This window comes from Notothenia rossii, assembly GCF_949606895.1.
Source record: "Notothenia rossii genome assembly, chromosome: 5".
In the NCBI taxonomy this organism is placed as follows: Eukaryota; Metazoa; Chordata; class Actinopteri; order Perciformes; family Nototheniidae; genus Notothenia; species Notothenia rossii.
Genome location: NC_136903.1, coordinates 74,545,442 through 74,567,824, shown reverse-complemented (window position 1 = coordinate 74,567,824; position 22,383 = coordinate 74,545,442). Strand labels below are relative to the sequence as shown.

At 38.5% G+C, this 22,383-nt stretch overlaps 1 protein-coding gene across 2 annotated transcripts in view; it reads right to left on the bottom strand.

Annotated features, from left to right (window-relative positions):
- Nucleotides 1-4,999: 4,999 nt before the first annotated feature.
- LOC307040319 (voltage-dependent calcium channel subunit alpha-2/delta-2-like) overlaps nucleotides 5,000-22,383 on the bottom strand; it is a 38,307-nt gene continuing 20,923 nt past the window's right edge. For both annotated transcript variants that reach the window (XM_079683034.1, XM_079683035.1), the window contains 34 exons: nucleotides 22,154-22,198; nucleotides 21,841-21,976; nucleotides 21,190-21,321; nucleotides 21,012-21,069; nucleotides 20,870-20,920; nucleotides 19,274-19,373; nucleotides 18,989-19,150; nucleotides 18,769-18,879; nucleotides 18,584-18,662; nucleotides 16,040-16,089; nucleotides 15,765-15,854; nucleotides 15,570-15,635; nucleotides 15,127-15,201; nucleotides 14,960-15,034; nucleotides 14,760-14,831; nucleotides 14,494-14,565; nucleotides 14,193-14,254; nucleotides 13,979-14,055; nucleotides 13,544-13,604; nucleotides 13,357-13,454; nucleotides 13,178-13,268; nucleotides 13,002-13,064; nucleotides 12,781-12,884; nucleotides 12,595-12,693; nucleotides 12,302-12,393; nucleotides 12,150-12,197; nucleotides 11,732-11,803; nucleotides 11,338-11,490; nucleotides 11,179-11,231; nucleotides 10,937-10,992; nucleotides 10,444-10,567; nucleotides 10,233-10,342; nucleotides 10,062-10,144; nucleotides 5,000-9,944 (listed from right to left, as the gene is read on the bottom strand). In XM_079683034.1, the coding sequence (XP_079539160.1) occupies nucleotides 9,849-9,944; nucleotides 10,062-10,144; nucleotides 10,233-10,342; nucleotides 10,444-10,567; nucleotides 10,937-10,992; nucleotides 11,179-11,231; nucleotides 11,338-11,490; nucleotides 11,732-11,803; nucleotides 12,150-12,197; nucleotides 12,302-12,393; nucleotides 12,595-12,693; nucleotides 12,781-12,884; nucleotides 13,002-13,064; nucleotides 13,178-13,268; nucleotides 13,357-13,454; nucleotides 13,544-13,604; nucleotides 13,979-14,055; nucleotides 14,193-14,254; nucleotides 14,494-14,565; nucleotides 14,760-14,831; nucleotides 14,960-15,034; nucleotides 15,127-15,201; nucleotides 15,570-15,635; nucleotides 15,765-15,854; nucleotides 16,040-16,089; nucleotides 18,584-18,662; nucleotides 18,769-18,879; nucleotides 18,989-19,150; nucleotides 19,274-19,373; nucleotides 20,870-20,920; nucleotides 21,012-21,069; nucleotides 21,190-21,321; nucleotides 21,841-21,976; nucleotides 22,154-22,198 (2,916 nt within the window). In that variant the 3' untranslated portion in view covers nucleotides 5,000-9,848. The remainder of the gene's footprint in view (nucleotides 9,945-10,061; nucleotides 10,145-10,232; nucleotides 10,343-10,443; nucleotides 10,568-10,936; nucleotides 10,993-11,178; nucleotides 11,232-11,337; nucleotides 11,491-11,731; nucleotides 11,804-12,149; nucleotides 12,198-12,301; nucleotides 12,394-12,594; nucleotides 12,694-12,780; nucleotides 12,885-13,001; nucleotides 13,065-13,177; nucleotides 13,269-13,356; nucleotides 13,455-13,543; nucleotides 13,605-13,978; nucleotides 14,056-14,192; nucleotides 14,255-14,493; nucleotides 14,566-14,759; nucleotides 14,832-14,959; nucleotides 15,035-15,126; nucleotides 15,202-15,569; nucleotides 15,636-15,764; nucleotides 15,855-16,039; nucleotides 16,090-18,583; nucleotides 18,663-18,768; nucleotides 18,880-18,988; nucleotides 19,151-19,273; nucleotides 19,374-20,869; nucleotides 20,921-21,011; nucleotides 21,070-21,189; nucleotides 21,322-21,840; nucleotides 21,977-22,153; nucleotides 22,199-22,383) is intronic.

Here is a 22,383-nt window from a genome sequence, read left to right as displayed (position 1 = left end):
TGGACAGTGAATTTGTCTTTAAGCCACATATCGAGGCACAATGCCTGCTGGGTTGAAAGTATGACTAATCCATACATAACACTGAAAGCAGCTGGTATGCAGGCATGATGCTTTACTGGATGAGAGGAGCCAAAGGATAACGCAACTCTCATCCAGAGCTGTTTGTGTCTGTACAAGAATTCAGTGACCTCTCTTCTTTCCCCAGAAGACCTCAGCTTAGTGTTTGATATCTTTACTGACTGATGTGAGGGGAAAATGCGCTCGAATCGCTTGACACTCATATTTCCTTTCTGGTCTATGCCAAGCCACCCTAAACTCGTGTTTAATCCTCAACAGCTGAAACACAGTCTCTCTGCATTAGGTAATGGAAGGGCAGCTCGCCCAGCACAAAATATCCTGGAGTGACACAGAACAGGGTACAGCATTGAAAACCAATGGACATGTGTCATGGAAACAATATTTATGATTCTGAACTTGTCTTTTTGTGGCAGAGACAGAGTTGGACAAATGTAAATATTAACAAACTGAGATATGGGTTTAAAAAAAAAGTATGACACTCTTTATGATGCCATTTTTAAAGGATATTTTAAATGACATACTTTAGCATATAGTGCAGTATATATGACAATACAATACTGACTGACTATTAGGGGGCAGCAACAATCTGACACAGAACAAACAGGCTTAGAGCAGCTGTCAGACTGAACAATACCAAACTCATTATAACAAAACATGGATAATCTTTAGTATTTGATTGTTTCATGGCATTTCTTTAACATTTATGTATGGTTGTTTGGTTTTATTTAATGTTTATGCATGTGTGTATAGACAGAGAAATGTATAGTTTTTAGGTAACACTTTATATTAAGGTACACAAATTAACCATCAACTAGTCGTTAATTAACATGCATATTAGCAGTATAATGGCTCTTTATTAGTCATTATAAAACACTTATTAATGCCTTATTCTACATGACCATATTCTACAAGTAATACGCCATTAGTTGAGAGTTTGTCCTCAATAACCCTCTAATTAGTGCTTATTTATTGCAAGTAAGGAAGTTGTTGTACATGAGTTTTGGTCTTAATATGCGCTGCTCAATATGGGCCTAATAAGGCAGTAGTAGCACAAGAATAGTAATTCTCCCATAATAACACTTGACAAATATGATCTATTCTTATGGAACAAGACATTAAACTATAATGTTAATTGTGTCTAAATAACTCAAAATTAGGTATTTATATCTTATAATATGTTTTGGGGTATTGACAGTTCTGCTACCAATAGCAAGGTGATAATGACCTGTATGTTTCATATTTGCACATTTATATTTTTGTAACATTTGTACTGAAGGTTAGACAGGAAACCGAGAACAGGAAGTAAGAGAACGTGAACTGAATAGCATGGCAGTAGACGTACTGTATACTGCCACTAATTTTCCCTATGCAACATGAAGAGTAAAAGGGTCAATTCCGTCGGAAAGCAATGACTGTAAATGTAAGGTTGAGCCTTACACTTAATCTGTAAGGATTAGTAACATGTATTTTGTTTATGTGAAGACATGTGGAGATGTTTAAACTCAATGAGAAAATGTGTTAGCATTCGCGCTATCATTTGCGATAGCATTCGCGCTAGCTTTAGCATACACGGTAGCGTTAGCATACATGCTAGCGTTAGCCATACTAGCCTGTATACATGCTTATTGTACAGCTAGCAATTACAGGGTTCCTGCAGGTTTCGCCAACTCAAATTTAAGACCTTTTAAGACCTTTTTAAGACCACTTTGAATAGAATTTAAGACCTATTTCACGGCAAGAAAGTATGAAGGAAAATTGCTATGAAAGAAGAAATACGTCCCATAATTACTTACAAAGTAAATGTATTCATGTTCAACATAAGAACAATAACTGAACATAACAGTACAGAACTGTGTTAGCCAAAAAGTGTGTATGTGTGTGTCTGTGTGCTTGTGTGTGTGTTAGGGCTGTTCAATTAATCGTATTTTAATCGCAATTACGATTTTGGCCTGCCCCAATTACAAAAACAACATCATCGAAAAAAAATATTATTAAGCTTTGCTAGGTTGTGACAGTGCACTACAACATATTTAATCCAATTAATTTGAGTCTAATTTATTTTTATTTATCATATTTATATATGTTTAGTAGCTTGTGGAAGTGCGCTCCAAAATATTTGTTGATCTTGTTTATTGGTATTTATTATTTTGATATTAATTTATTTAAATATAGCATTTATTTAATTAATGTTTGAATTGGTTTTTCAGTTGGATTATACGTTCAGGGTAATCAACAGTTAAAAAGATACTGTTCAAATTATTATTTGTTTTAAAGTTCAATAAATGGATGTTTTCAAAGTCGATGAATAATCGTATTTAATAATCGTGAAATCAATTATTGACCAAAAATAATCGTGATTATGATTTTTGCCGTGTGTGTGTGTGTGTGTGTGTGTGACAAGAGCTATATTCAGAGCTCTGGTTCCTTGGCTACAGTCTTTCATCGTTGCTGTTGTATGATTGGTGTTTAGCTACGGTATTTAGCGTCTACAGCACCTCCGCTTTTAGGGTTGACGTAGACCCAAACGTCGCCCGGAGGTCCCCCGGTCTTGTTGCGGGAGCTGCTGCACTAGCTAACGCTCCACTAGCTAACGCTACATTAGCAAAACAAACGCTGATTTCTTTTGCAAAAGGTGCGGCGGGCTTCAAACACGTTCCCCTTCACTGGTTTCAACCAAGCACTAAATTAGATGTTTTCCAACCAAATACGGTTGAACTTACACTTCCCCATATTAATTTCTAAGTAGATTCGAAGAGACATGAGTTTCTGACTGCCGCTAGCTGAAGCTTGGTTGCTAGATTACTAGCTGGGTGTTCTCTGATAAGGGGCCGGGGGAAATAAAGTTAGTGATTACTGGTTCCATGTTGATTTATTTCAATGCAAATTGTTGGGGGGAACTGAAAGGCTCTTACCATACTGGTTACTTTGCAGCCCGGACATTTTCCCCAAAACACATTTTAGATGCAATCGCAACACAGAAGTACCTTTCAAATCCCATCATTTTTAAGACCTACTAAATCATATTTAAGACCTTTCTTTTTTTTGGGTCATATTTAAGACCTTTTTAAGGCCTTAAATTCAGATTATCAAATGTAAGACTTTTAAGCTAACGTTATTAATAGCATTATCCACGTTTCTTCTTCTGATGATGTACACTAGTAGCAGCTTCACTTGTAGCTTCGGTGCTGCGAGCCTCTTTCTTCTTGTGAATGATATTCTTTTTAGAAAATAAGTCAAAAAATGTTTGCCTGCCATTATAGAGCTTTTTCGTTAGCGTTCTTGAGGGAAAGAGCTGCCGCAAAATCCGTGGGTGTCCCAGCCGCGGGGTCAGGAGCGTGATGACGAAGCATAATTTTTTAAGGAAATCGTTTTAATTTTTCATTATAATTAGTTACTGTGAAATGTATTATGTTTTTGTCATTATTACAACAAATACACACTTGCAACTGATAACACTGGCAATGATTTTATATTTATTAGACTATTGAAAAAAAGATCATGCTCCAAATAAGTGGGGGTACGGCGTACCCCTGCGTCCAACGCCCACTACACCACTGAACAGGATCAATCTCACGAAGAACTAATGGCAACAACAAATAATTCCCTCGCAGAAGTGGCTTGATTTTGTTCTCAGCAGGGGACTTTGACAGAGTATTTCTCAAAAAATACACAGTAAAAGTACTTCAATGTATTGTAAGTAGTAGGCTAACTAATCCAAAGTCAAACAGTATCAATTTCATTAAAAACTAATGGTAAAATTATATTTTTTATCATTCTTCAAAGATAGCAGAAAAACATGCATTATGGAGGGGACTCTGACAGAGGATTACTCACAAAGTACACAGTAAAAGTACTTCATTTTATTTCTGGAGAAGTCAAACTAGAACCGAGTCCAACAGTGTCAGTTTTCTTAAGAACTTGTGGTAACAAATATTTGTATCACTCGTCAAATATAGCAGGAATAATGAAGAGCAGCTGATTTGAAAAAACAAAAAACAAACGCGAGAGGGGGCTGAGTGACCGCAGTGCAGAATCGCTGTATAGTTTAAATCTCCTAACAATGTTGTCCATTTTAGACAGAGGCTTATTATATTTACAGCCCTTAATAACATTCATTTTCTGGGCTCAATATTTATCTTAGCCGTTTTTGTTGTGCCCGCTAAATTCCCCTTGTTTATAATAATCACCGTTCCTTACTGTAGTGATTCAAAGTGTGATTTGAGCAAACGAGTGCTTTTGTTTTGAAATCACTTCCGTGAGTTTCGCCCCGCCCCTCGCTCCAAGGACCATTTGACCATTTAGTAAGGTAAAAAGCAAAAAGCAAAAGCGCCTCTCAGACGCTCTTCCGTTTACGTGTTTAATAAAGAAAAACAATTGGACGGTAGATACACGGATTCTAAATATGCCTTTTTTCTCAGAATGTGACTATTTTTTGAAATGTTAATTTTCTTTCAAAATGTCACTTCTTTTTTTTGATTTAGACTTTTTTTCTCCAGAATTTGGCTTCTCTTTTTAAACATTTTGTGACATTCTCACCCACCCCAGACTTCTGCTTTCAGACGTAGTTAATTATGAAGTTATTACCCTATCTGATAATAATCCAATGCAGAGGCAATAATGTAATATAATACATTATTTTATATATATATTTATATATGTATTGGATTGTATGTATAACCGGCCCTTTGAGTGCAGCCCTAATGTTGATGTGGACCGTGATTAAATTGAGTTTGACACCCCTGATTTAGACAAAGCTTCTATGTCATGTGACCAAGTCAATTAAAATCAAAGCAGCATTGTAATATTATGCTGAACTTAAATGGTATATTATTCAAAAAATGTAGTGCATGTATTTCATGTCACTTTGAGTAACTATGTTCTGTTGAGAATAGATCAGAGAAGAACAATAAGGATTCAGAGGTGAAGTGAAAAATATCAACAGCTTTAATCACCAAAGATATAAACATTTAAATATCCATTTTGTAATGTGACTGACAAAATCTTTACAAAGTTAGCCTTTATCTTCTGTTGACTGCTTCACATTGTCTGTACAAAAATGAGGTGGCATTTGAGACTTGCACAAAGAGAGGAAACTGTCCAGAGTAAACAACAACGTCAGCAAATTAAAAGCAAAGTTACGGCAAAAAACATTAACATTCTTATGGTTTGATACTCACTAAATAAAGGACATGGACATACAGTATATATATTTAGTCTGTTTTGCAATTTTCCTGTAAACAGCTTAGTTAGCCCACGCAAGCTTTTAACACATTCAATTCCTTCCTGTTCAATACAAGTATTATTCACAATACCAAAATAAATGAACAAATAATATATAAATGAATTAAATAAGCAACACTTGAATCTATTTAATAAACAAAGTTAGGTAATAAAGGGTTCTCCCCAAACATGCCACTGCCTTATTTGTTTCTTATACAGCCTTTAAATACATAAATTATCCTTAGTGGTTTTACGTCACTTGTTCCTAAATAAATGACAAAAGTTGAATCAGGCAGTATGTTGCTCTTAACTATTATCTCCTCTGTGCTTCTACTTTCTGAGAATGACCTACATTTCAAACACTGACAGTTATTGTAGGCTTCACTGAAGTCAAACGTTCAGCTTCATTCGGTAACACAGCAAAGAGCTCTGAGGCCTCCGCATCAACCCAAACATCCTTCACTTCTCCCCACAGTAATGGAGAGCTGGATGTGGACAGGAATGTAAATGATCCATCAGACTATGTACACAAATCTGTAAGTTGTTAAAAATATCATGCAAATAAATACCAGTAATTCAAAACCAAACTACAACACTGACCTCAACAGTATTCATATATTGTAGGCTATAAAGAGTTCAACAAAATGTATTTTCCACAATTCACAACAGTGTTGTTTGAATAATGCAACATGACCTAAAGTTAATACTGCAGGTCTCAGAAAAAAGCTTTTTTTGTTTATTTCTTTTTTTAAAGCAGTGTTTTGCTGAGGTCCCCAAACAGTGTTGAGCTAGAATCTGCCTCTCCGGGTTCCCACCATGCTCGGGTACAGCAGAGATGCACAATAGTAGGTATTTCTGTACATAAACATTCACTCGTTTCAGTCAGTCCTAATGAAAAAGTACATTTTTCTGACAGGCTTCAAATATAGAATATATTGTGCAGATGGGCCAAAGTAAATCTATGAAAATGGACAGTGTCTGTGCTTTGATTCGAGGCTGAACCACAGTGTAAAGATAAACGACACGTAGCAGAAAGAAAGCAGGCTTCTCGTCCCTTTGACAAACATCTGTCCACGAGAAGGCAGGAGGGGAGGCTCGACACACTTCTGTTGTGCTCACTTAAAATGCTTCATAAGTTCATGAAGAGCATCTTTTTTGTTCCTTCACTGTAAAGTCCATTTAGAGCTGGGTCTGTGCAACCATTCAACTCAAGTGTGTCTTTCGCTTGGCCCTGCAGGATGAACGTCCACACATATCAGAGCCAAATGTTTCTGCCATCCAAAATGAGTGCCACAAGGCACTGCAGGGTGGAACACCAGGCAGACTGAGAGAAACTGCATTTTACAAATATTTTGTCAAAAAAGCTTTTAAAAAATATCTCACATTAACTCTTGAAACAGATCAAATGATCCGAACACAAAAAGACATCAGGGGCTTGTTGATCACTGAAGGGAAATGTTTTCAGGATTTGATCATGCAGAGCTCCTCACAAATAAGACAGTGATACATGGTTACAAAATACCACTGTCAATTCTTCTTCACTAGAATTCATTTATATAATTTAAATCCCCCGTCAACTAGAGCCACTGTGTTACCACTATGTGCTAAGGGGTCACATTCATCTGCCAAAAGGGGGAAGGTTTTTTGTGATGGCCTTGATTCTGAGTTTTAAATACCAGCAGGATATGTGAAATGCCAAATAGTCAAATAGTGTTCCAATATGCAAATATCTGTTGATCAATTAAGAAATAAAATGATCAGAGCAATAGATAATGAGGAAAATGGTTACTTCAGCCCTGAAATATGTTTATGTATTCTTTTTTTCTTCTTTGTCTTAATATTAACCTGATTTTTTTTAACCTTGACATATATAGTAAATACATTGATTTGTTCAGAATCCCAGTAGGGATAATCCCATTTATGCAGTAATGAGAAGACCTTTCATTGCAAATAAGTTATACAGCTTTATCCTTTTGTAAAAAGTTGAAAGATATTTTACCACCATGATGAGGTTTGCATGACAAATGAAAATATTTTGCCACAGTAAATCATCACTTTCACGGAGACATAAGGGGAAACGCAACATGGGTTCAAAAAGCATCACATACAGATAACATATTGATAACACCAAAAGCTGCTCAGAAGCTACATTCCCCATACAGAAGCATACTTAAGTGCATACATTCAGGTTTGACAAATAGTGGCAATACAAGATACAAAAAAGAGAGAGCTTCCCTTCCATCAAACAACTGCTGCTTAAAAACATGTCGGCACCACACTGACGTCTGCGCATGTTCTGTGCTATAAGACTACAGAAATAACACTGCATGTACATTTCTTAAAATCTAAATCCGAAGATTCGCCTGTCATGATAATTACTGCTTTAATAAAGATTATCACAACATTATTGCACTAAACCATGCAGTAGCTGGGAGGTCTCAGTACTACATTTTTGCAACAAAATCACGGTTTACATCATTTTGGTCAGTTTTTGTCATATTTTACACCCTTTTACTATTCTTATCAAGAGGAAGCACTACAAGATCATATACTGTATAGGATTGGTGGAAACAGTTCAGCATCACAACCTTTGACAATCATTGAATCATCAACCGTATCAATGAAACTTATGAACGGATGTTTCATCACTGATATGTCTTACGAAAAGTCACAAATCTTCTTGTGTTTGACACTGGTGTTTTTCATCATAATGGCAATTCTCATATGTGTGCTCTGAGAAAACATCTTTTGGGGGGAACGATACTTCTGGTTGGAATGATGTAAGAGACGACAGAGAGAAATCGAGTCAGGTATGAAACAATGTATAGTACTGAAACTGTCTTGGCAAAGGTCAGAGGTGAATTGAAAGACACTGAAGTGAATTCCCAGTTCAGGCCCGGATCTATCGTGGAAAACACTGCTGTAAGTGCGGGGAGCTCTATTATGTGCAGACATTTACTAGGACCGGCCATGCAAATGAAAACTGGCACAGATCATTCATTTTGAATTCCACAAAGCCAAAAGAAAAGCAGACTTTGCCAGAAGCAGCAGCAGCCGAGCTCAGCAGATTCTGTTAATATGTTTACATCAATGCAGTAGCAATGCAGCCTTATGCGTGCTGTGCACAATGTAAAGTTGTAAACGCCTTTCCGGCTGTTTTATGGACATTGTGAATCCATACAAACTGTTCGTGTTGGCCTCATCTAATGAGCCATCTCAAAAACACAAATGCTGTTAAACCTTCAGTTAGATAAAAAGATCGAAAAACTCAGAACACACTCTTCACATAGTTGTTGTCCCAACAGCTGTGTTTGGCCAATCCCAGAGCTCCCCTGTATAAAACCCAGGGCATGTGGTGGCGTATGCAGCGTTGTATTTAAAGAAGGCATTACTGTAAGTACCTTTACTCAGGTACACTTTGGTGCAGTGTTGATTTTCCTTCCATTCCCAATTGTGCTAAAAGGTACCCTGTGGAGTTTTTCATTTCTAGTGTAAAGCAATATTATAAACAGTCTCGCAGATGATTTCACTCTAGTCCACTGATCCATAGGTGGCAGTAACGCGCCTACAAATGCTGTAAAATGCCAGAAAATGCAGAGAAGACAAAGGCTGCAAGCAAGTAAACATGGACACAAAAAAGGGGGTTACATTTTGTCAAAAAGTTAATCAATGTTTTTCAAATGGCAGGAAGTGCATTTAAAAAAAAAATCTGTCAAAAATAAAAACATTGTAAACAGTTCTGTTTGGAAGAAGACTCCACAGAGCACCTTATAATACTTTAAACCTCAGGCATTGTAGAGTGGAAAATGTACCCTTTACTCCACTACATTTATCTGATGAGTGTAGCTACTGTATAAGTGATATTTAACATGGAAAACTAAGATTTAAAAATGATTGTTGAAGATTAAATAGTATATAAAGTAGTGAGCTACCATTCTTAAAAAGCTACCACATTGAAATGCATGCTGATGGTACCCATCCTGTCAAATAAATATTGTACTTAATAATTTAAGTTAATTTTGTTGCCAATAATTCCATTCGTTTACATAAGTGAAATCTCAAATGCATGACTTTACTTAAGTTTAAGATCTGAATGTTTTTTTCAACCACTGTCTTATTAAACACAAAGCTCATACATCAAACTGAATTGTTTTATAATGCATCTTTTGACCACCACAATCCAACCTAAAATTGAGACTGACATTTGTCCCAGCTGGGTTATAATTTATTCGCCCTGTCCCTGATGTTTTGGTGTTTGCTTAAATGGCTGAGCCTGTGCGAAAATGTTAAACGTGCTTGTCCTATAGCATGCAGACTCAACACATTCTCTTTCTATAATTGGCACTCAAGCCCTGAAACACAAACAAATGCATAAGCAATAAGGCAAATAACACTAAGACCCACATATTTCTTTTTTTAGCTCAAATGCACTGTGTGCCGTTTGCAGATCAAAAAAGAATCATTGTGCATTTGCTGTTTGATCTGACCTTCAGTAGATCCGGGCCTCAACACAGAGAGATGAATGATTTAAGTTAGAGAGTGTGCATGTGTCAGAGATGAACAAGAGGCAGAATAAGCTGGATAAAGAGAAGGACTCCTATTGAAGACTGCAGGGCATGACCCCGTCCACACTCTGACGCGTTTTCCTGCAAGAAAAGTCAACAATACATGTTCTTTTTCCAAAGCAAATGATTCATCACTTGTATATCAAGAACTTATGAATTAAGAAAGATAATGCCGTAGTTAAAGCGTTTTATACTTACTAAGGCACTGTAGTCAAAGCATGATGCTGGGCCTTTACGATACCGCGCGTTTCTCAGTACTTCGCATGGATTCTCCTCCTGAACTGTTAGTGTTTTGTTAAGGGAGGTAACAGTGAACTAACTAGCTGCATAAGATTGATAAGACGTCCACTTTCAGCTGGAAAAGGATACACTCTGTCCTGATCAGTGTCAGTCTCTCTATCTCACATGAGCTGCAGGGGAGCGTCTCCGCGACCACAAAGAGGAGGTTGGTGTTTTCTATCCGCTTTGCGTGGAACAGCCTGTTGGAGACAGTGATGGGTATTAATCAGACTTCCCGCAGAGTGTGTTGTACGGGTACGAGAGCACAAACACTTTCTGCTGACGCTCCAGACAAACCCACCGGGAGCAGTTCCCGCAGTCCTGCAGCACGTTGTAGGAGTTAGTGGTGTTTGTAAAGTAGAACTGGCTTTGGATGGTCACACAGCTGCTTTCCCTTGTCTCAAAACCATCAACCAGAAGATCATCTAGAACACAAATATATCCAAATTGTACATTTTATATTATGTGTGTTATATTCTTATATCTCAATTGGCTTTTTAACTGAGGCTAAAACTGCAACCGTTAAGTACATATGCATTTAAATGTTGTTGTTTACGGTTACCATGGTTCAAGAACGCACATTATTGTTAGCCATATCCCCTTTTAATGGGTTCATCCTAGTACATGTTTGAAACAACAAAAGTGATCTGCTGATTAGATGTTAGTAAAAGTTAAGTTTTACCATTTGCTTGATTCAAACGAATAAAAAGCGATTGAAAGGAGCCTTAAAAATCCCTCAATCCAATAATCAATGCAGACATAACAAAATAGTGTGTTAAGATGCAGACATCCACCTTGGTAGAACCAGCTGTTGTATGCCAGTCCATACAGGAGCTGCTGGGTCACAGACCTGAAAGAGTGCACAATGCACTTCATTAAAAATGAAATACAATCCGTAAACATCAATCTGTCACAGCTAAAGGGACATTGGGCTAACAATAACCCCTCTGGGTCCATTTGCAGAGGTCTTCAAACAGTTTTGTTTCACAGGGCACCTCGCATGTATTGTGTCAGTTAACAGTAAATAAAGTCTCACCATGCCACTGTGGACGTCCACCAGGCCAAGCTGAGGATGTCAGCAATGGACGGCTGAAGAAACACACAGTAGTTACAGATAAGAGCTTTCAAATATATATATATATATCAAAACAATAAAAAAAGGCCCTGGATCTAAAATCTGATGCTGGTCTCTCACCACAAAGATGCCCCTCGTTGCTGAACCCGTTTGGCTGTCGTTGACCGGTTCACATGCAGACTGGAAGTGGAAAGACTGACGGCGATTGAAGATTGAGTTGTTGTAGAGAGCGTGCATCAAGTAAGGGTCCACATCACCGAAGAAAAGGCCAATCTGAACGAAAAGAAAGTGCACGAGGGAACAGTGACACATGAACTGTATTTATGCTTAGTACTTTTGCTTCATGTTTATTTATTTTTCGAAAACTAAACTAAACTGCTTAAACGTAAGGAAATGTGTGTGACTTCAGAGTCATTTAGTTGAGCTCAATAATGAATAATACATATGTATTGCATAATTTCTTCTGAAAGTAAGTATAATATGTACAAGCAAGCATATCACCACACAAACAGACCTTTTTCCAGTGATCTCTCTGATTGGACATAACCAGAAATCCACCATCATCGAGGAGATAGCAGAGGAGGTCCTACAGACAACACAGCACAGTTCACACATTTACAGAAAACACTTTTATTCACATGCGTGTTCCTTCGAGTGATCTCGAGGTTATAGGTGTAATTTATCCTACATTTGGAAGAAAAAGGTGTCTTATACCTGGAGTACAGATCAAAAATACTCCCAATAAACACAAATTAGTAATCAAAGTGGAAATGTCCGACCCCTTAGCTTTTTGAAACGTGGTCTCTTTAACAATATAGTAATAACTCTGCAATTAATAAGACAATTATAGTAACAAGTGGAGACAGTATCTGGCTGTAGTGCGAAGACTTCCACAGGCTAGTTATTGTGAGATTAAAACAGAAAGTTCTTACATCAGTGTTCACTTCACAGTCCATCTCACAGCTTCTGGATGGTCCACACTGTTTTGACAAAATGTGTAATGAGACCGTGATGTCACTTCTGTCACAGTATATGTAGTGTAATTAAGTGATTCATATTAGTAAGTTATCGCCCTGTGCTGTACCTTCTGTGAGCCCTGTCGACTGTCCGACACGTTGCTGGCCAGGATCTTAAACTTGTCCACCCATGCCTCCAAGTCCAGCTTCACCCCGACCACTGAGTCAAAACATCCACCGGATCAGAACAAAGAGAGGAAGAGGAGGGCAAGAAAAGTTTTTCAGTGAGGAGAAGAAGAAGAAGAAGAAGTACAGGTAGCTGAAATATCTTTAAACATATTTTAGATAAAAAACGTTTCTTGGAATCCCACATGACACAGGATGCAACATCAAGTTTGCAAGATAAAAGCATTGTTCTTACCTGAAGGTTTGAGCAGTTTGCCTCCTAAATTAACCTCCACAGCCGAACTAACAAGAATTCCAACCGTGCCGTTTTCTCCACCAACAAGGTCGTCCAATGCTGGTCGTAACAAAATGTGATTTAAAAACTAATTATTTGGACATGATTTTAACAGATTGTACTTCTGATATGTGTTCAGTTACTCACAGGATCTCGATGGAGCTCTAAACATGTAGCCTTTGTTGTCGAGGCTCCGTCTGTAGTAGTTTGAATTGAATGGTTCAGGATCCTCAGCCCATAACTCAGCAGCTCTGTATCAAACAAAAAACACAAACCGTTAAATGTTTTAAGAGAAATGTTTATAGACAGAATATCAGTGGGATTACTGTATATTTACTAGCTTTAGTAAGTTCATTAGTGTTACTCACATATTGGGAAAAACACGTGTTATTCCTCCATCAGTGGACGCAAATACAGCCAGGAAGCCATACCTTTGAGAAATGTGTTTTTACTTAGCCATTTTGTTTGATTTAATGGTGACATCATACTAGTAGATTCCTGTTTCTGACGGTGTGAGAATGTTTTATGAAGCAAGTCGACTCACGAATTCAGGTCCTTGTTCTTCCAAACACGAGAGGCCAGCTGCCCGATAATCCTGGAATCCAAAATCAGGTTATGGATGAGGCCTTGGTCACCTGAGAGGAAAGCAAGTGTGTTATCTCTTTGGTGTCTCTGCAGCAGTGGCAAATATTGTAAACACCTGAATGCTGTTAACACACTCACACTCATCAGATTCTGGAGAAATTTCCAGCATGAGCGAGAGGAAGTTCTGCAAAAACTGGGTGTTGTTGTCAGAAAGATGCAGACGTTTGCAGTATTCCCTGGAGAAGGAGAATTAATAAGAACTTGTTGTACTTTCAGCGACACATTGAGAAAGAGTGAAATCAAGAGAGTAAGGTGAGATGGTCACCTTGGAGCAAGAAACACATGTCCTGAAGATTCAAAGGAGCTGGGCAGCAGGGACTGCATATCTGTAACAGAAACGGTATTTCATTTATTTTAAAAAACTAACAAAAATACCAACAAATAATCACAGTTATCACATTAAATTGAAGTAAGTCTACAAAATAGAAAAAAAGACATATGTAAAATAAAAAGGGTGTTAGACTTTAAACCAGAATTATTTGATTGTGCTGCATGACCATGAAAGTTCCTGTTATTGATACATAGCAGTTTTATGCAGAAATCACCTCAGGGAACAAACAACGTTAGATGCAAATAATATTTGTTTTAAATGCCAGACTTGCATGATACTATACATCTGTATGCAGTCAGCCTTTTGCTTTCATATTTTCTTTGTGTTACTATTTAATAACAAAAAGTAACACTGCACTTCTGTACTCACACTGGAGCTGCAGCATCACATCACTCAGGTCTGCCTGGATGAAGTACTCGTTGTAGGTGGGTAATACCAAACCAAGACTGCAGGTGGCGACATCCCGACAGAGAGAGAGAAAGAGAGAGAGAGGAAGGGAGAGTGAATCCATCTGTGTTTGCAGTCTTCATCGGGCCACAGCTGGTTGGTTATTATTTTGTTATTTTAACATTGTAATGCTTACCTGTAATCTGTACCGTTGATGGGAGTCCAGGTGTAACTCCTGTAGACGTCATCAATGTACTGCTGCAGTAGAGGAGACATTTAGGGACATTTCAGTCAACCCAACACAACAGGCTGCAGCTTTATTTTATAGAACATGTGTTTCAAGTATTTTGAAGTTGTTTTAATATTATGTGTTTCTTCAATCCTTACAATGATGGCAAGACAGCTGATGAACAACATTTTAGCTAAGTTACCGTTCTTTAATGTTGTGACTAAAGAGGTGAGATATTTATATAATTAAGTAAAGATCATTTACTTGCCTCATCAATCGACTTGACAAGGGTTTTGACCTGCATTTCACCTGGTCTTCCATCAATCATTTGTCGCCGGATCTAGAAAATGAAAACACAAATCCTTTTCTTTTTCAGCCACAAACATGAAATCAAAAACACGTGCAGTGGAGCCTTGAGTTAGGCAGATTGTAAGCAGATGTTATTGTTTGCACGGTAAGACTTTGAACGATAACAACGACACGAAACAGGAAATGCCTTCGACATTTCAGTTTGACCTGCCACGAAGTGCTCACCTCCTCTTTATTAACGTCCTCCACCTCTGCATCCAGGAAGTCCAGCGTCACAGGCTCCAGGAAGTTCACCAGCTGGGAGGAGGCAAATTGATTTTGAATTCACATCAAATATAGAACAGGTTAACCAGCATCATAATAAACTCTGTCTTCCTGCAAACCACAGTAAAATATTTATATTTTTAAAGTAAAATAAAGACCACCTTTGCCTGAAGATTAGGGTGAAGGAGAAGATATCCATTTGGATCGATGGCATATATGTATCCATTGGCTCCAAGCTGTTGATAAAAGAAAGGAATAACAGTGATGTGTTTGTCTGTTGCCTCCATCACAAGTACAAGTGAGTAATACATGTATGTGATCTACATACATTGTACCGTGGTGTAAGTCGCTTAATCTCGTCGAGATGCACATCGACTCCCATGACACCTAAAATCAGCTGATTCTGGTCAGACAAAAAAACATCAATCTGATTAACTTGAAAGGTCCTCACGAGAACCAGCGTTTTGTTTGCTCCTTCGGGGCTACTGTAGAAACATGGCAGTGTTGCTGAATTAGAAGATTGTATTTGAAGATTTCCACACACAAGTTTTCATATATCACACTATGATGTTGTTCATATAGATCCTTCTCATGGACACATTCTCAATCTTAAACATTAGTCTTTTAAATGTAGTGATTTACTAATCTATGATCTTATACAACATAGCTACATTCTGCATTTGAAAAAGAAAAGGGACCACAAGCTTAAACAAAACAGAAATCCACATTATTAAACACTTTCTTTCATATAAAAAAAAACAGTTTTGTTACCTGTGAATTTCCATCCATGGTGAGATTAAACACAGGCAAAGTCCCAGTTACTACCATGCCAAGACCCTATAGAATCAAAAGACAAAACCCAGATTACATAAAATGCAAGATTACTTACTAACTGTGTATAATCTGTATGTTTGGTGCATTTATTATATTTGATCACATTCAGCCAACATGGTCTTGCAGTCTCACCAAAGCATCCTGATACACATTGGTCCACTGAACCTGCTTGGCTTCGCTGCCTGCCAGAACCATGGGGCGCCCCAGCACGTCCAGGTATTCCTGAAAAAACCAAGGGATACGTGACCAACAGCAGCTCCGAAACAACCAACAACATCAGGCCGCGGAGAGAAAGGAAGGGTAAAACAAATTGAAGTAGATGTTTTTTCAAAAAGAGTGAGCCCCACAAGGAATATTTGAAACAGTGAATGGGGATCAGCTGTGTTAGAGGCACTAGACGAACCCACCTGGGTGTTAATCCTTATAGCACAGATGGAACGGATCTCAAAATAGTAACCTGGCAAGCAACAGAGAAAAAAAGACAAACAGAGAGAAGAGAGCATGAGTGAGCGATGCTATCAGAAAAAAAAGAGTGGTGTTCATAAATATTCAAGATTTTACTCGACCAGTGACTCAGCCACTTCACTCCCGCAGAAAGAGAGCAGATTCCCTCACTGGGCATCAAGGTTTATCTTATTGTCTTTAATCTTATTGACTTATAGTTTCAGCTCTACAATGAAATCCAATGATCGTAAGGTATACTGGCAATTACCAGGTTCAGTCCTTTTAAAAAAACTAAAATAACATTAATTTCATAAAACCACATTTTTCATAATGCATTGCATGTATCATCTTTGGGTATGAAGTTCATCACTATTGGAGGTAGCAAACCTGGTGTTGCTTAAGGTAACATATCTGATATATATAACAATATAATAGGACTATTTAGTTTTAGTTGAACTCATAAAAAGGCAATAAATGAACATTCCCCACTCGGATACAACTTGTTCTCCCTCAGTTTGAGTCCACCCTATTTTATCAGAATAATAACAAAAGCCTGCCCTCGAGGATTAATGTTCTGTGAGGACAAAAGTGAACTCTTCGACACCATCAATCACTCCATCCCCCTCACCCGTCTTGAAACCACCTTCAACATCACCGGCACTGCCCTCTCTTAGTTCACATCATACCTCTCTGACAGACACCAGTTCATCTGCATCAATAACTGCAAATCCCCCACCGCTCCCCTCCCCCAAGGTGTCCCCCAAGGTTCCGTTCTCGGCCCCCTCCTCTTCATCCTCTACCTGCTTCCCCTTTGTCAATTAATCCGCCGTCATGGACTTCAATTCCACTGCTTTGCCGACGACATCCAGCTCCTCATCTGCACCAAGTCCATCTCCGCTGACACCCACCCCATTCTGACAAACTGCATCACTGAAATAAAAGCCTGGCTTCAACTCAACTTCCTCAAACTCAACTGGGATAAATCTGAAATAATCATCATTGGACCTAAAAAGCTCAGCACATCCATCCAAAACTTCACCCTCAACATCGACGGTTTCCCAGTTCCAACCTCCCCTCACATCCGGAACCTAGGCATTATATTTGACCAAATCCTCTCCTTCAACCAATACATCAAACAGATCACCAAGACAGCCTTTTTCCACCTCAAAAACATCGCCCATCTACGTCCATCCCTCTCCCCCACTGCTGCAGAAACCCTCATCCACGCCTTCATCACGTCCCGTCTGGACTACTGCAACAGCCTCCTCTATGGTTTCAACCTCAAAAATCATCAATAAACTCCAATACATCCAGAACTCTGCCGCCCGTCTACTCACCCACACCCGAACCCGTGACCACATCACCCCCGTCCTCATCAAGCTCCACTGGCTCCCCATCCCCCAGAGAATTCAGTACAAGATACTCCTCACGACATAAAAAGCCCTCCATAACCTGGCCCCATCCTGACTGACTGACCTCCTCCACAGACGCACTCCCACTCGCTCCCTCCGCTCTGCTGCTGCCAACCTCCTGTCCCCCCCCCACCCGGACCAACCTCAGGTCCTGGGGCGACAGAGCCTTCTCCGTTGCTGCACCCACCCTCTGGAACTCACTACCCCAACCCATCAGAGACTCTTCCTCCCTCACCGCATTCAAAAAAATCACTCAAAACCCACCTGTTCAACAATGCATTCAACCTCTGACTACCCCCCCCCCCCCTCTTTCATTTATTTATTTATTTATCTCTTTATGTATTTTTCTACATTTTCTGTTTTATTCTCTGTCAAAGCGTTTTGGGGTTTTTAGAAAAGCGCTATATAAGTGTCATGTATTATTATTATTACTGTGCACAACTAAAACATCCTCACTAACACAAGTTCTCCTGAAAGATCAATGTCAGCTCTCAGCCAAGAGTAAATCAAATCTCCGCGAACAAAAGTGACCTCTGCGTGAGCGCTGTGAAACCACAGTGGTCTGCTCACTGATCTGAGAGGAAGCCCATTAGTGAGGTCAGTGCAGTGCACTGTACTCTACTTTAGACTCAGTGATTTATTTATTTGTTCCTCTGTCTCTGCATTGATTAATAAATGTACAGCAGACATTTCTTTAAAAGTATGGACTGAGTGGGCAGCGATGAATTTAAAGATTATCTGCTCAGCTAAAAATACTTGCGCTCAATTTACTTTTGATGTTTTTTACTCAAGGCAGAGCACAGCCATTATAGTCAAATGTTTTGGAGTCCACTTTAAAACTCATAAATTAAGATATGATGAAACATATTTCACTGAGGAAAACAAAAAGCAACATAGTGTTGAATCTTGGTTTAATGCTGGTCTTTAGTTTACTACTATATCATTCACTAAGATGCCCTTCAAACTGAGTGAGTGAAAACTAGTTAGCAGACCATTGAGAAGTTGAAATAGTTAAAGTAACTATGGTACAAATGTTTTTCAGAAAAAAGGTGAAAATAATATACAATGAATAATTCATGTTACATTTCATCTCACCCTTATTGGTGCAGGCGATCCACTGTAAAGGTGTGACGTCATAGTTGTGCTGACCCACTGAAAAGGTGAATACTCGAACCTTTGGTAGGGCAAATGAGGAAAACATTTGACTCTTCAGAGTAAGATACCACAATTTAAAAAATGCCTGATGAAAGTTAAAGTTGTTATGATCAGAAGAAACCAACCGTTTTGTTGGGCCAGTTGTACTGCATGAACACATCCTGAGCCCTGTCTTCGCCTCCATCAGTAAACAGCATGATTATTTTATTGCAGTTGGCCCGAGGGACATTTGTCTTCTATAAAAGTACATTTAAAAAGGTAGATGAATAAGTGAACAGTGGAAAGACAGAGTGTGGAGACATCGGTATTGAAATCATTCCTAGTCTAAATCAATATATGACTTACATTTAACAGCTGGTTGAAAGCAAAATGAAATCCAGACTTGTAGTCAGTGGTGCCTTTAGCCTGCATCTGAATCACAGCATCTTTGAAGATCTTTTTGTTGCGGACGTTAGCCTGGACAAGATGTTTGAAGCAGGGAACCACGGCCTCGGCCTTCTCGTTAAACTGAAACACAGCATGAGACAAGGTTTGAGCTTTTTTATGTCAAGATTGAAGGAAACAAGGAGAGCAAAGCCAAGGGACAGAGATGTTAAATGATGGAGAATCAGTGATGAAGCAGATTCTTACCCTGGCCACATTGACATAGTCATCATCAGACAAAGTGTCCAGCAAGTCCTCCACTGACGCTTTGATGAGTTTCAGGGTGAGACCACTGACACTGCCGCTCCTGAGGAAACATATGAGTATCAAACCAATCAAATGCTTAGTCACGAACATGGCGCTACAGCAAACACACCTAAGAATACGATTTTACATAAACGTCTGTAGAATTATGCAGCAGCAAATGTTTCAGATTGGCTAATTATTCTTTCCTAATCTAGCTGTCTAACACTTTGTGCAAAGTATTTACGGAGATTCATTTGTGCCCCACATGAATGGAGAATACGTGAGGAGAGAAAGCATTTCTGAAGACTTTTCACATGCTTCCTCCAGATGTTCAATCACAAACATGATTTCCCCTGATTAATCTACAGTGATCCATTTGTTTTGTTTGGATTTCTTTCTCCTGTGCTTCGCAGTCCACAGAGGAAAGCACTAATGTAAAGTTTTCTAATAGAGTGTTTGTTTTTACTAAACATAATTTTCAGCAGTGATGCTGAAATTGCTAGTATAAAACACCCCGGGAACATATGAGCAAACACTACTCAGTAATTATACTCTGATGTCCATAAGTACTGTATAAATATAGAGGCAGTGATTTTCAGGGTTTTGGCCTATACTTAATTCAGTAGTTAGAGATTGTCCTCTGTTTATAAATCAATGTTTCCTATTTGTGACTGAATAAATATGGTTGCCTTGGTGACCAAGGTGTTGTACATGTGATATACTGAGTGGACAAAAGGTCATTTTTGAGGGCAACTCTTAGATTTCACTCATACAATTCAATAATAGGATTAACCTTCAGAGAGTTCCAATGACCGCCGCAATGAAACAACCACTGGGACATTACAGCGACAACAACAGGCTGCTGTACTCGACCTTGAGTTTGCTTGCATTCTGCCAAACACACTACTACCTGATTCACCATGGAAACAGGAAACATTGCTCTGATCATGTTAAGTATTAAGCAAAAGTTTGAAATGTGGGGAAATACACATATCCAAACAAATGAGCGTGTTTCACCAAATTACTATTCCTTTAAATGGTAAAGTTCATTTCACAATAAACTGTTTGTTGTAGGGTTTTATCAGTTACAAACATCATGTACAAACAATTTAGATTTTGCTCATGACTCTTTTGATCATCTCTAACTTGACCTTTACGTTGTTACACATGATAAGCGATATGAGCTGCACTCTCAGCTGGTTTCGGTGCGGAGTCAGTGCCAGGTGCACGTTTTTTCCACTACAACGTGACTTTCTCTAGTTTAGCTGGGACCAGAAGCACAAAGAAGCTGCTCTCTAATGTGAAGTTACACCACACATGGTCTTCTCACTTCACTTGTGAGTTGGAAAGAACTGCAAGGAAGGCTGAGAAAAACTTGTCAGATGGATTTCAACACAATTCATTATTTATAAATGCAGAAAAAAGGGAAGGTTTTATGTGTTTTGTTAAATTCACAGGTGATGCAGCACTAAAAGCAACACACGTGTGCTTTATGGAGGTATTAGATGCTACATGGGAGCTTATTACTAAAACCAAGACACTTCATGAAATACTTACACATCCACAAGAATGACCATATCTTTGGGGGACGAGGCTCCCTGGATGTACCTGTGACAGAGGGAAGATAGTATGCAGTATGTTAATCTGCTGCACATGTGATAAAACATCATGAAAATGTGTCTAAAGCAGCATACTGTACCAGGGCCCCCTCCTGACGTCATAAAGATCAATTTTATTGGGGGTCTTCCAAGGTGAAGCTGAAAAAATGAAAATAGGTTTTCCTCACACTACTTATCAATTTGAGTTTGCCAACTGTTCAAATATATTAAACATAATCATGTCCACTAAAAAGTACAGGAAGGCTTATTAAAAGCTACCTGGGTAGTAGCGAGTGACGCCCGTCGCACTGCCGAACGCCTGCCACAGAAGGGACGGATCCTCCTGACTGTTCTCCATGAAAACTTTCTCCAGTGCCTGCGTCCAGTTCAGCTCATTCAGAATGACTGGAGCTGATGGGAGGAGAGAAAAAGGAACACACTAAAGGTGAAAATGGCTACTAATAAATTAATAAATGTCACCATGAATTTTGAATTTCATGTTAACAAGTTTTCTGAAAATGGATTTTTAAATGTGCAAATGAATTGAGCAAACATTTGATAATACCAGGTTCATATTGATCATGTGGTTGATATTTTATAGTCAAAGGTTTTTAACCCTCATTAAGATAAAAACACTTTGTATTGCAATCTTTCTGAAATATAAAAGTGCATTGGGGCATTTTCTTATCTACGTAGTAATATAAACACCTAAATAAGTATTTTCCACCATTCTGAAAGAAGTCATGTTATGAAAGCAATACAGCCCAATATCTCAAAATTGACCAGTGAATAAAACAACAATGTGTTTGTCTGTTGTGTAAACTTCTTAACTTCTTATAAAATATGTCAAATACATCAATCTAAATCACAAGAACATGGCGTCATTCTGTGCAGCAGGACAATTAATTAAATAGTCATAACTTCACTTGCCTCCTTTATAAATATCTGTAGGAATCTGAACAGCTGTGTAGGAATAGTTGACATCGTTTTTGAAGTTTGCATCGTAGACAAACTCCAGCTTGATGTGTGAGGGGTTTTCCACCTCTCCTTCTCCTTCCATGGAGTACTTTGAGAACAGGAGAAAACATACATATCAGATCATCTTCTATCATCAGCATTAACATTAAAACTACTTTATATATTGCATTTTGCTAATTATTTTATTATCTGTTTAAATAGGACATTTTTTTTCTTCGATTGATCAAATAATCTCCAAAATGCTGTGTGTTTGTCTCCTGCTCACATAATCCATTTCTGCCTTGGAGTCATAGTAAGCCATGTCCAGCTCCTAGGAGGAAAGATGCAGATATGCAGATTTGAGGAGGCTGTAATGTTGGCAAACATGAAGAACACGAGGGCTAGTAGTCACTCAGTATGTACATGCAAACAGGTCAGGGCTCCCCTATACACAAAGAGGAGTTACAACTAAAGATTGTTCTGATTGATTATAATTCAACTTCAGTAAAGATGAAC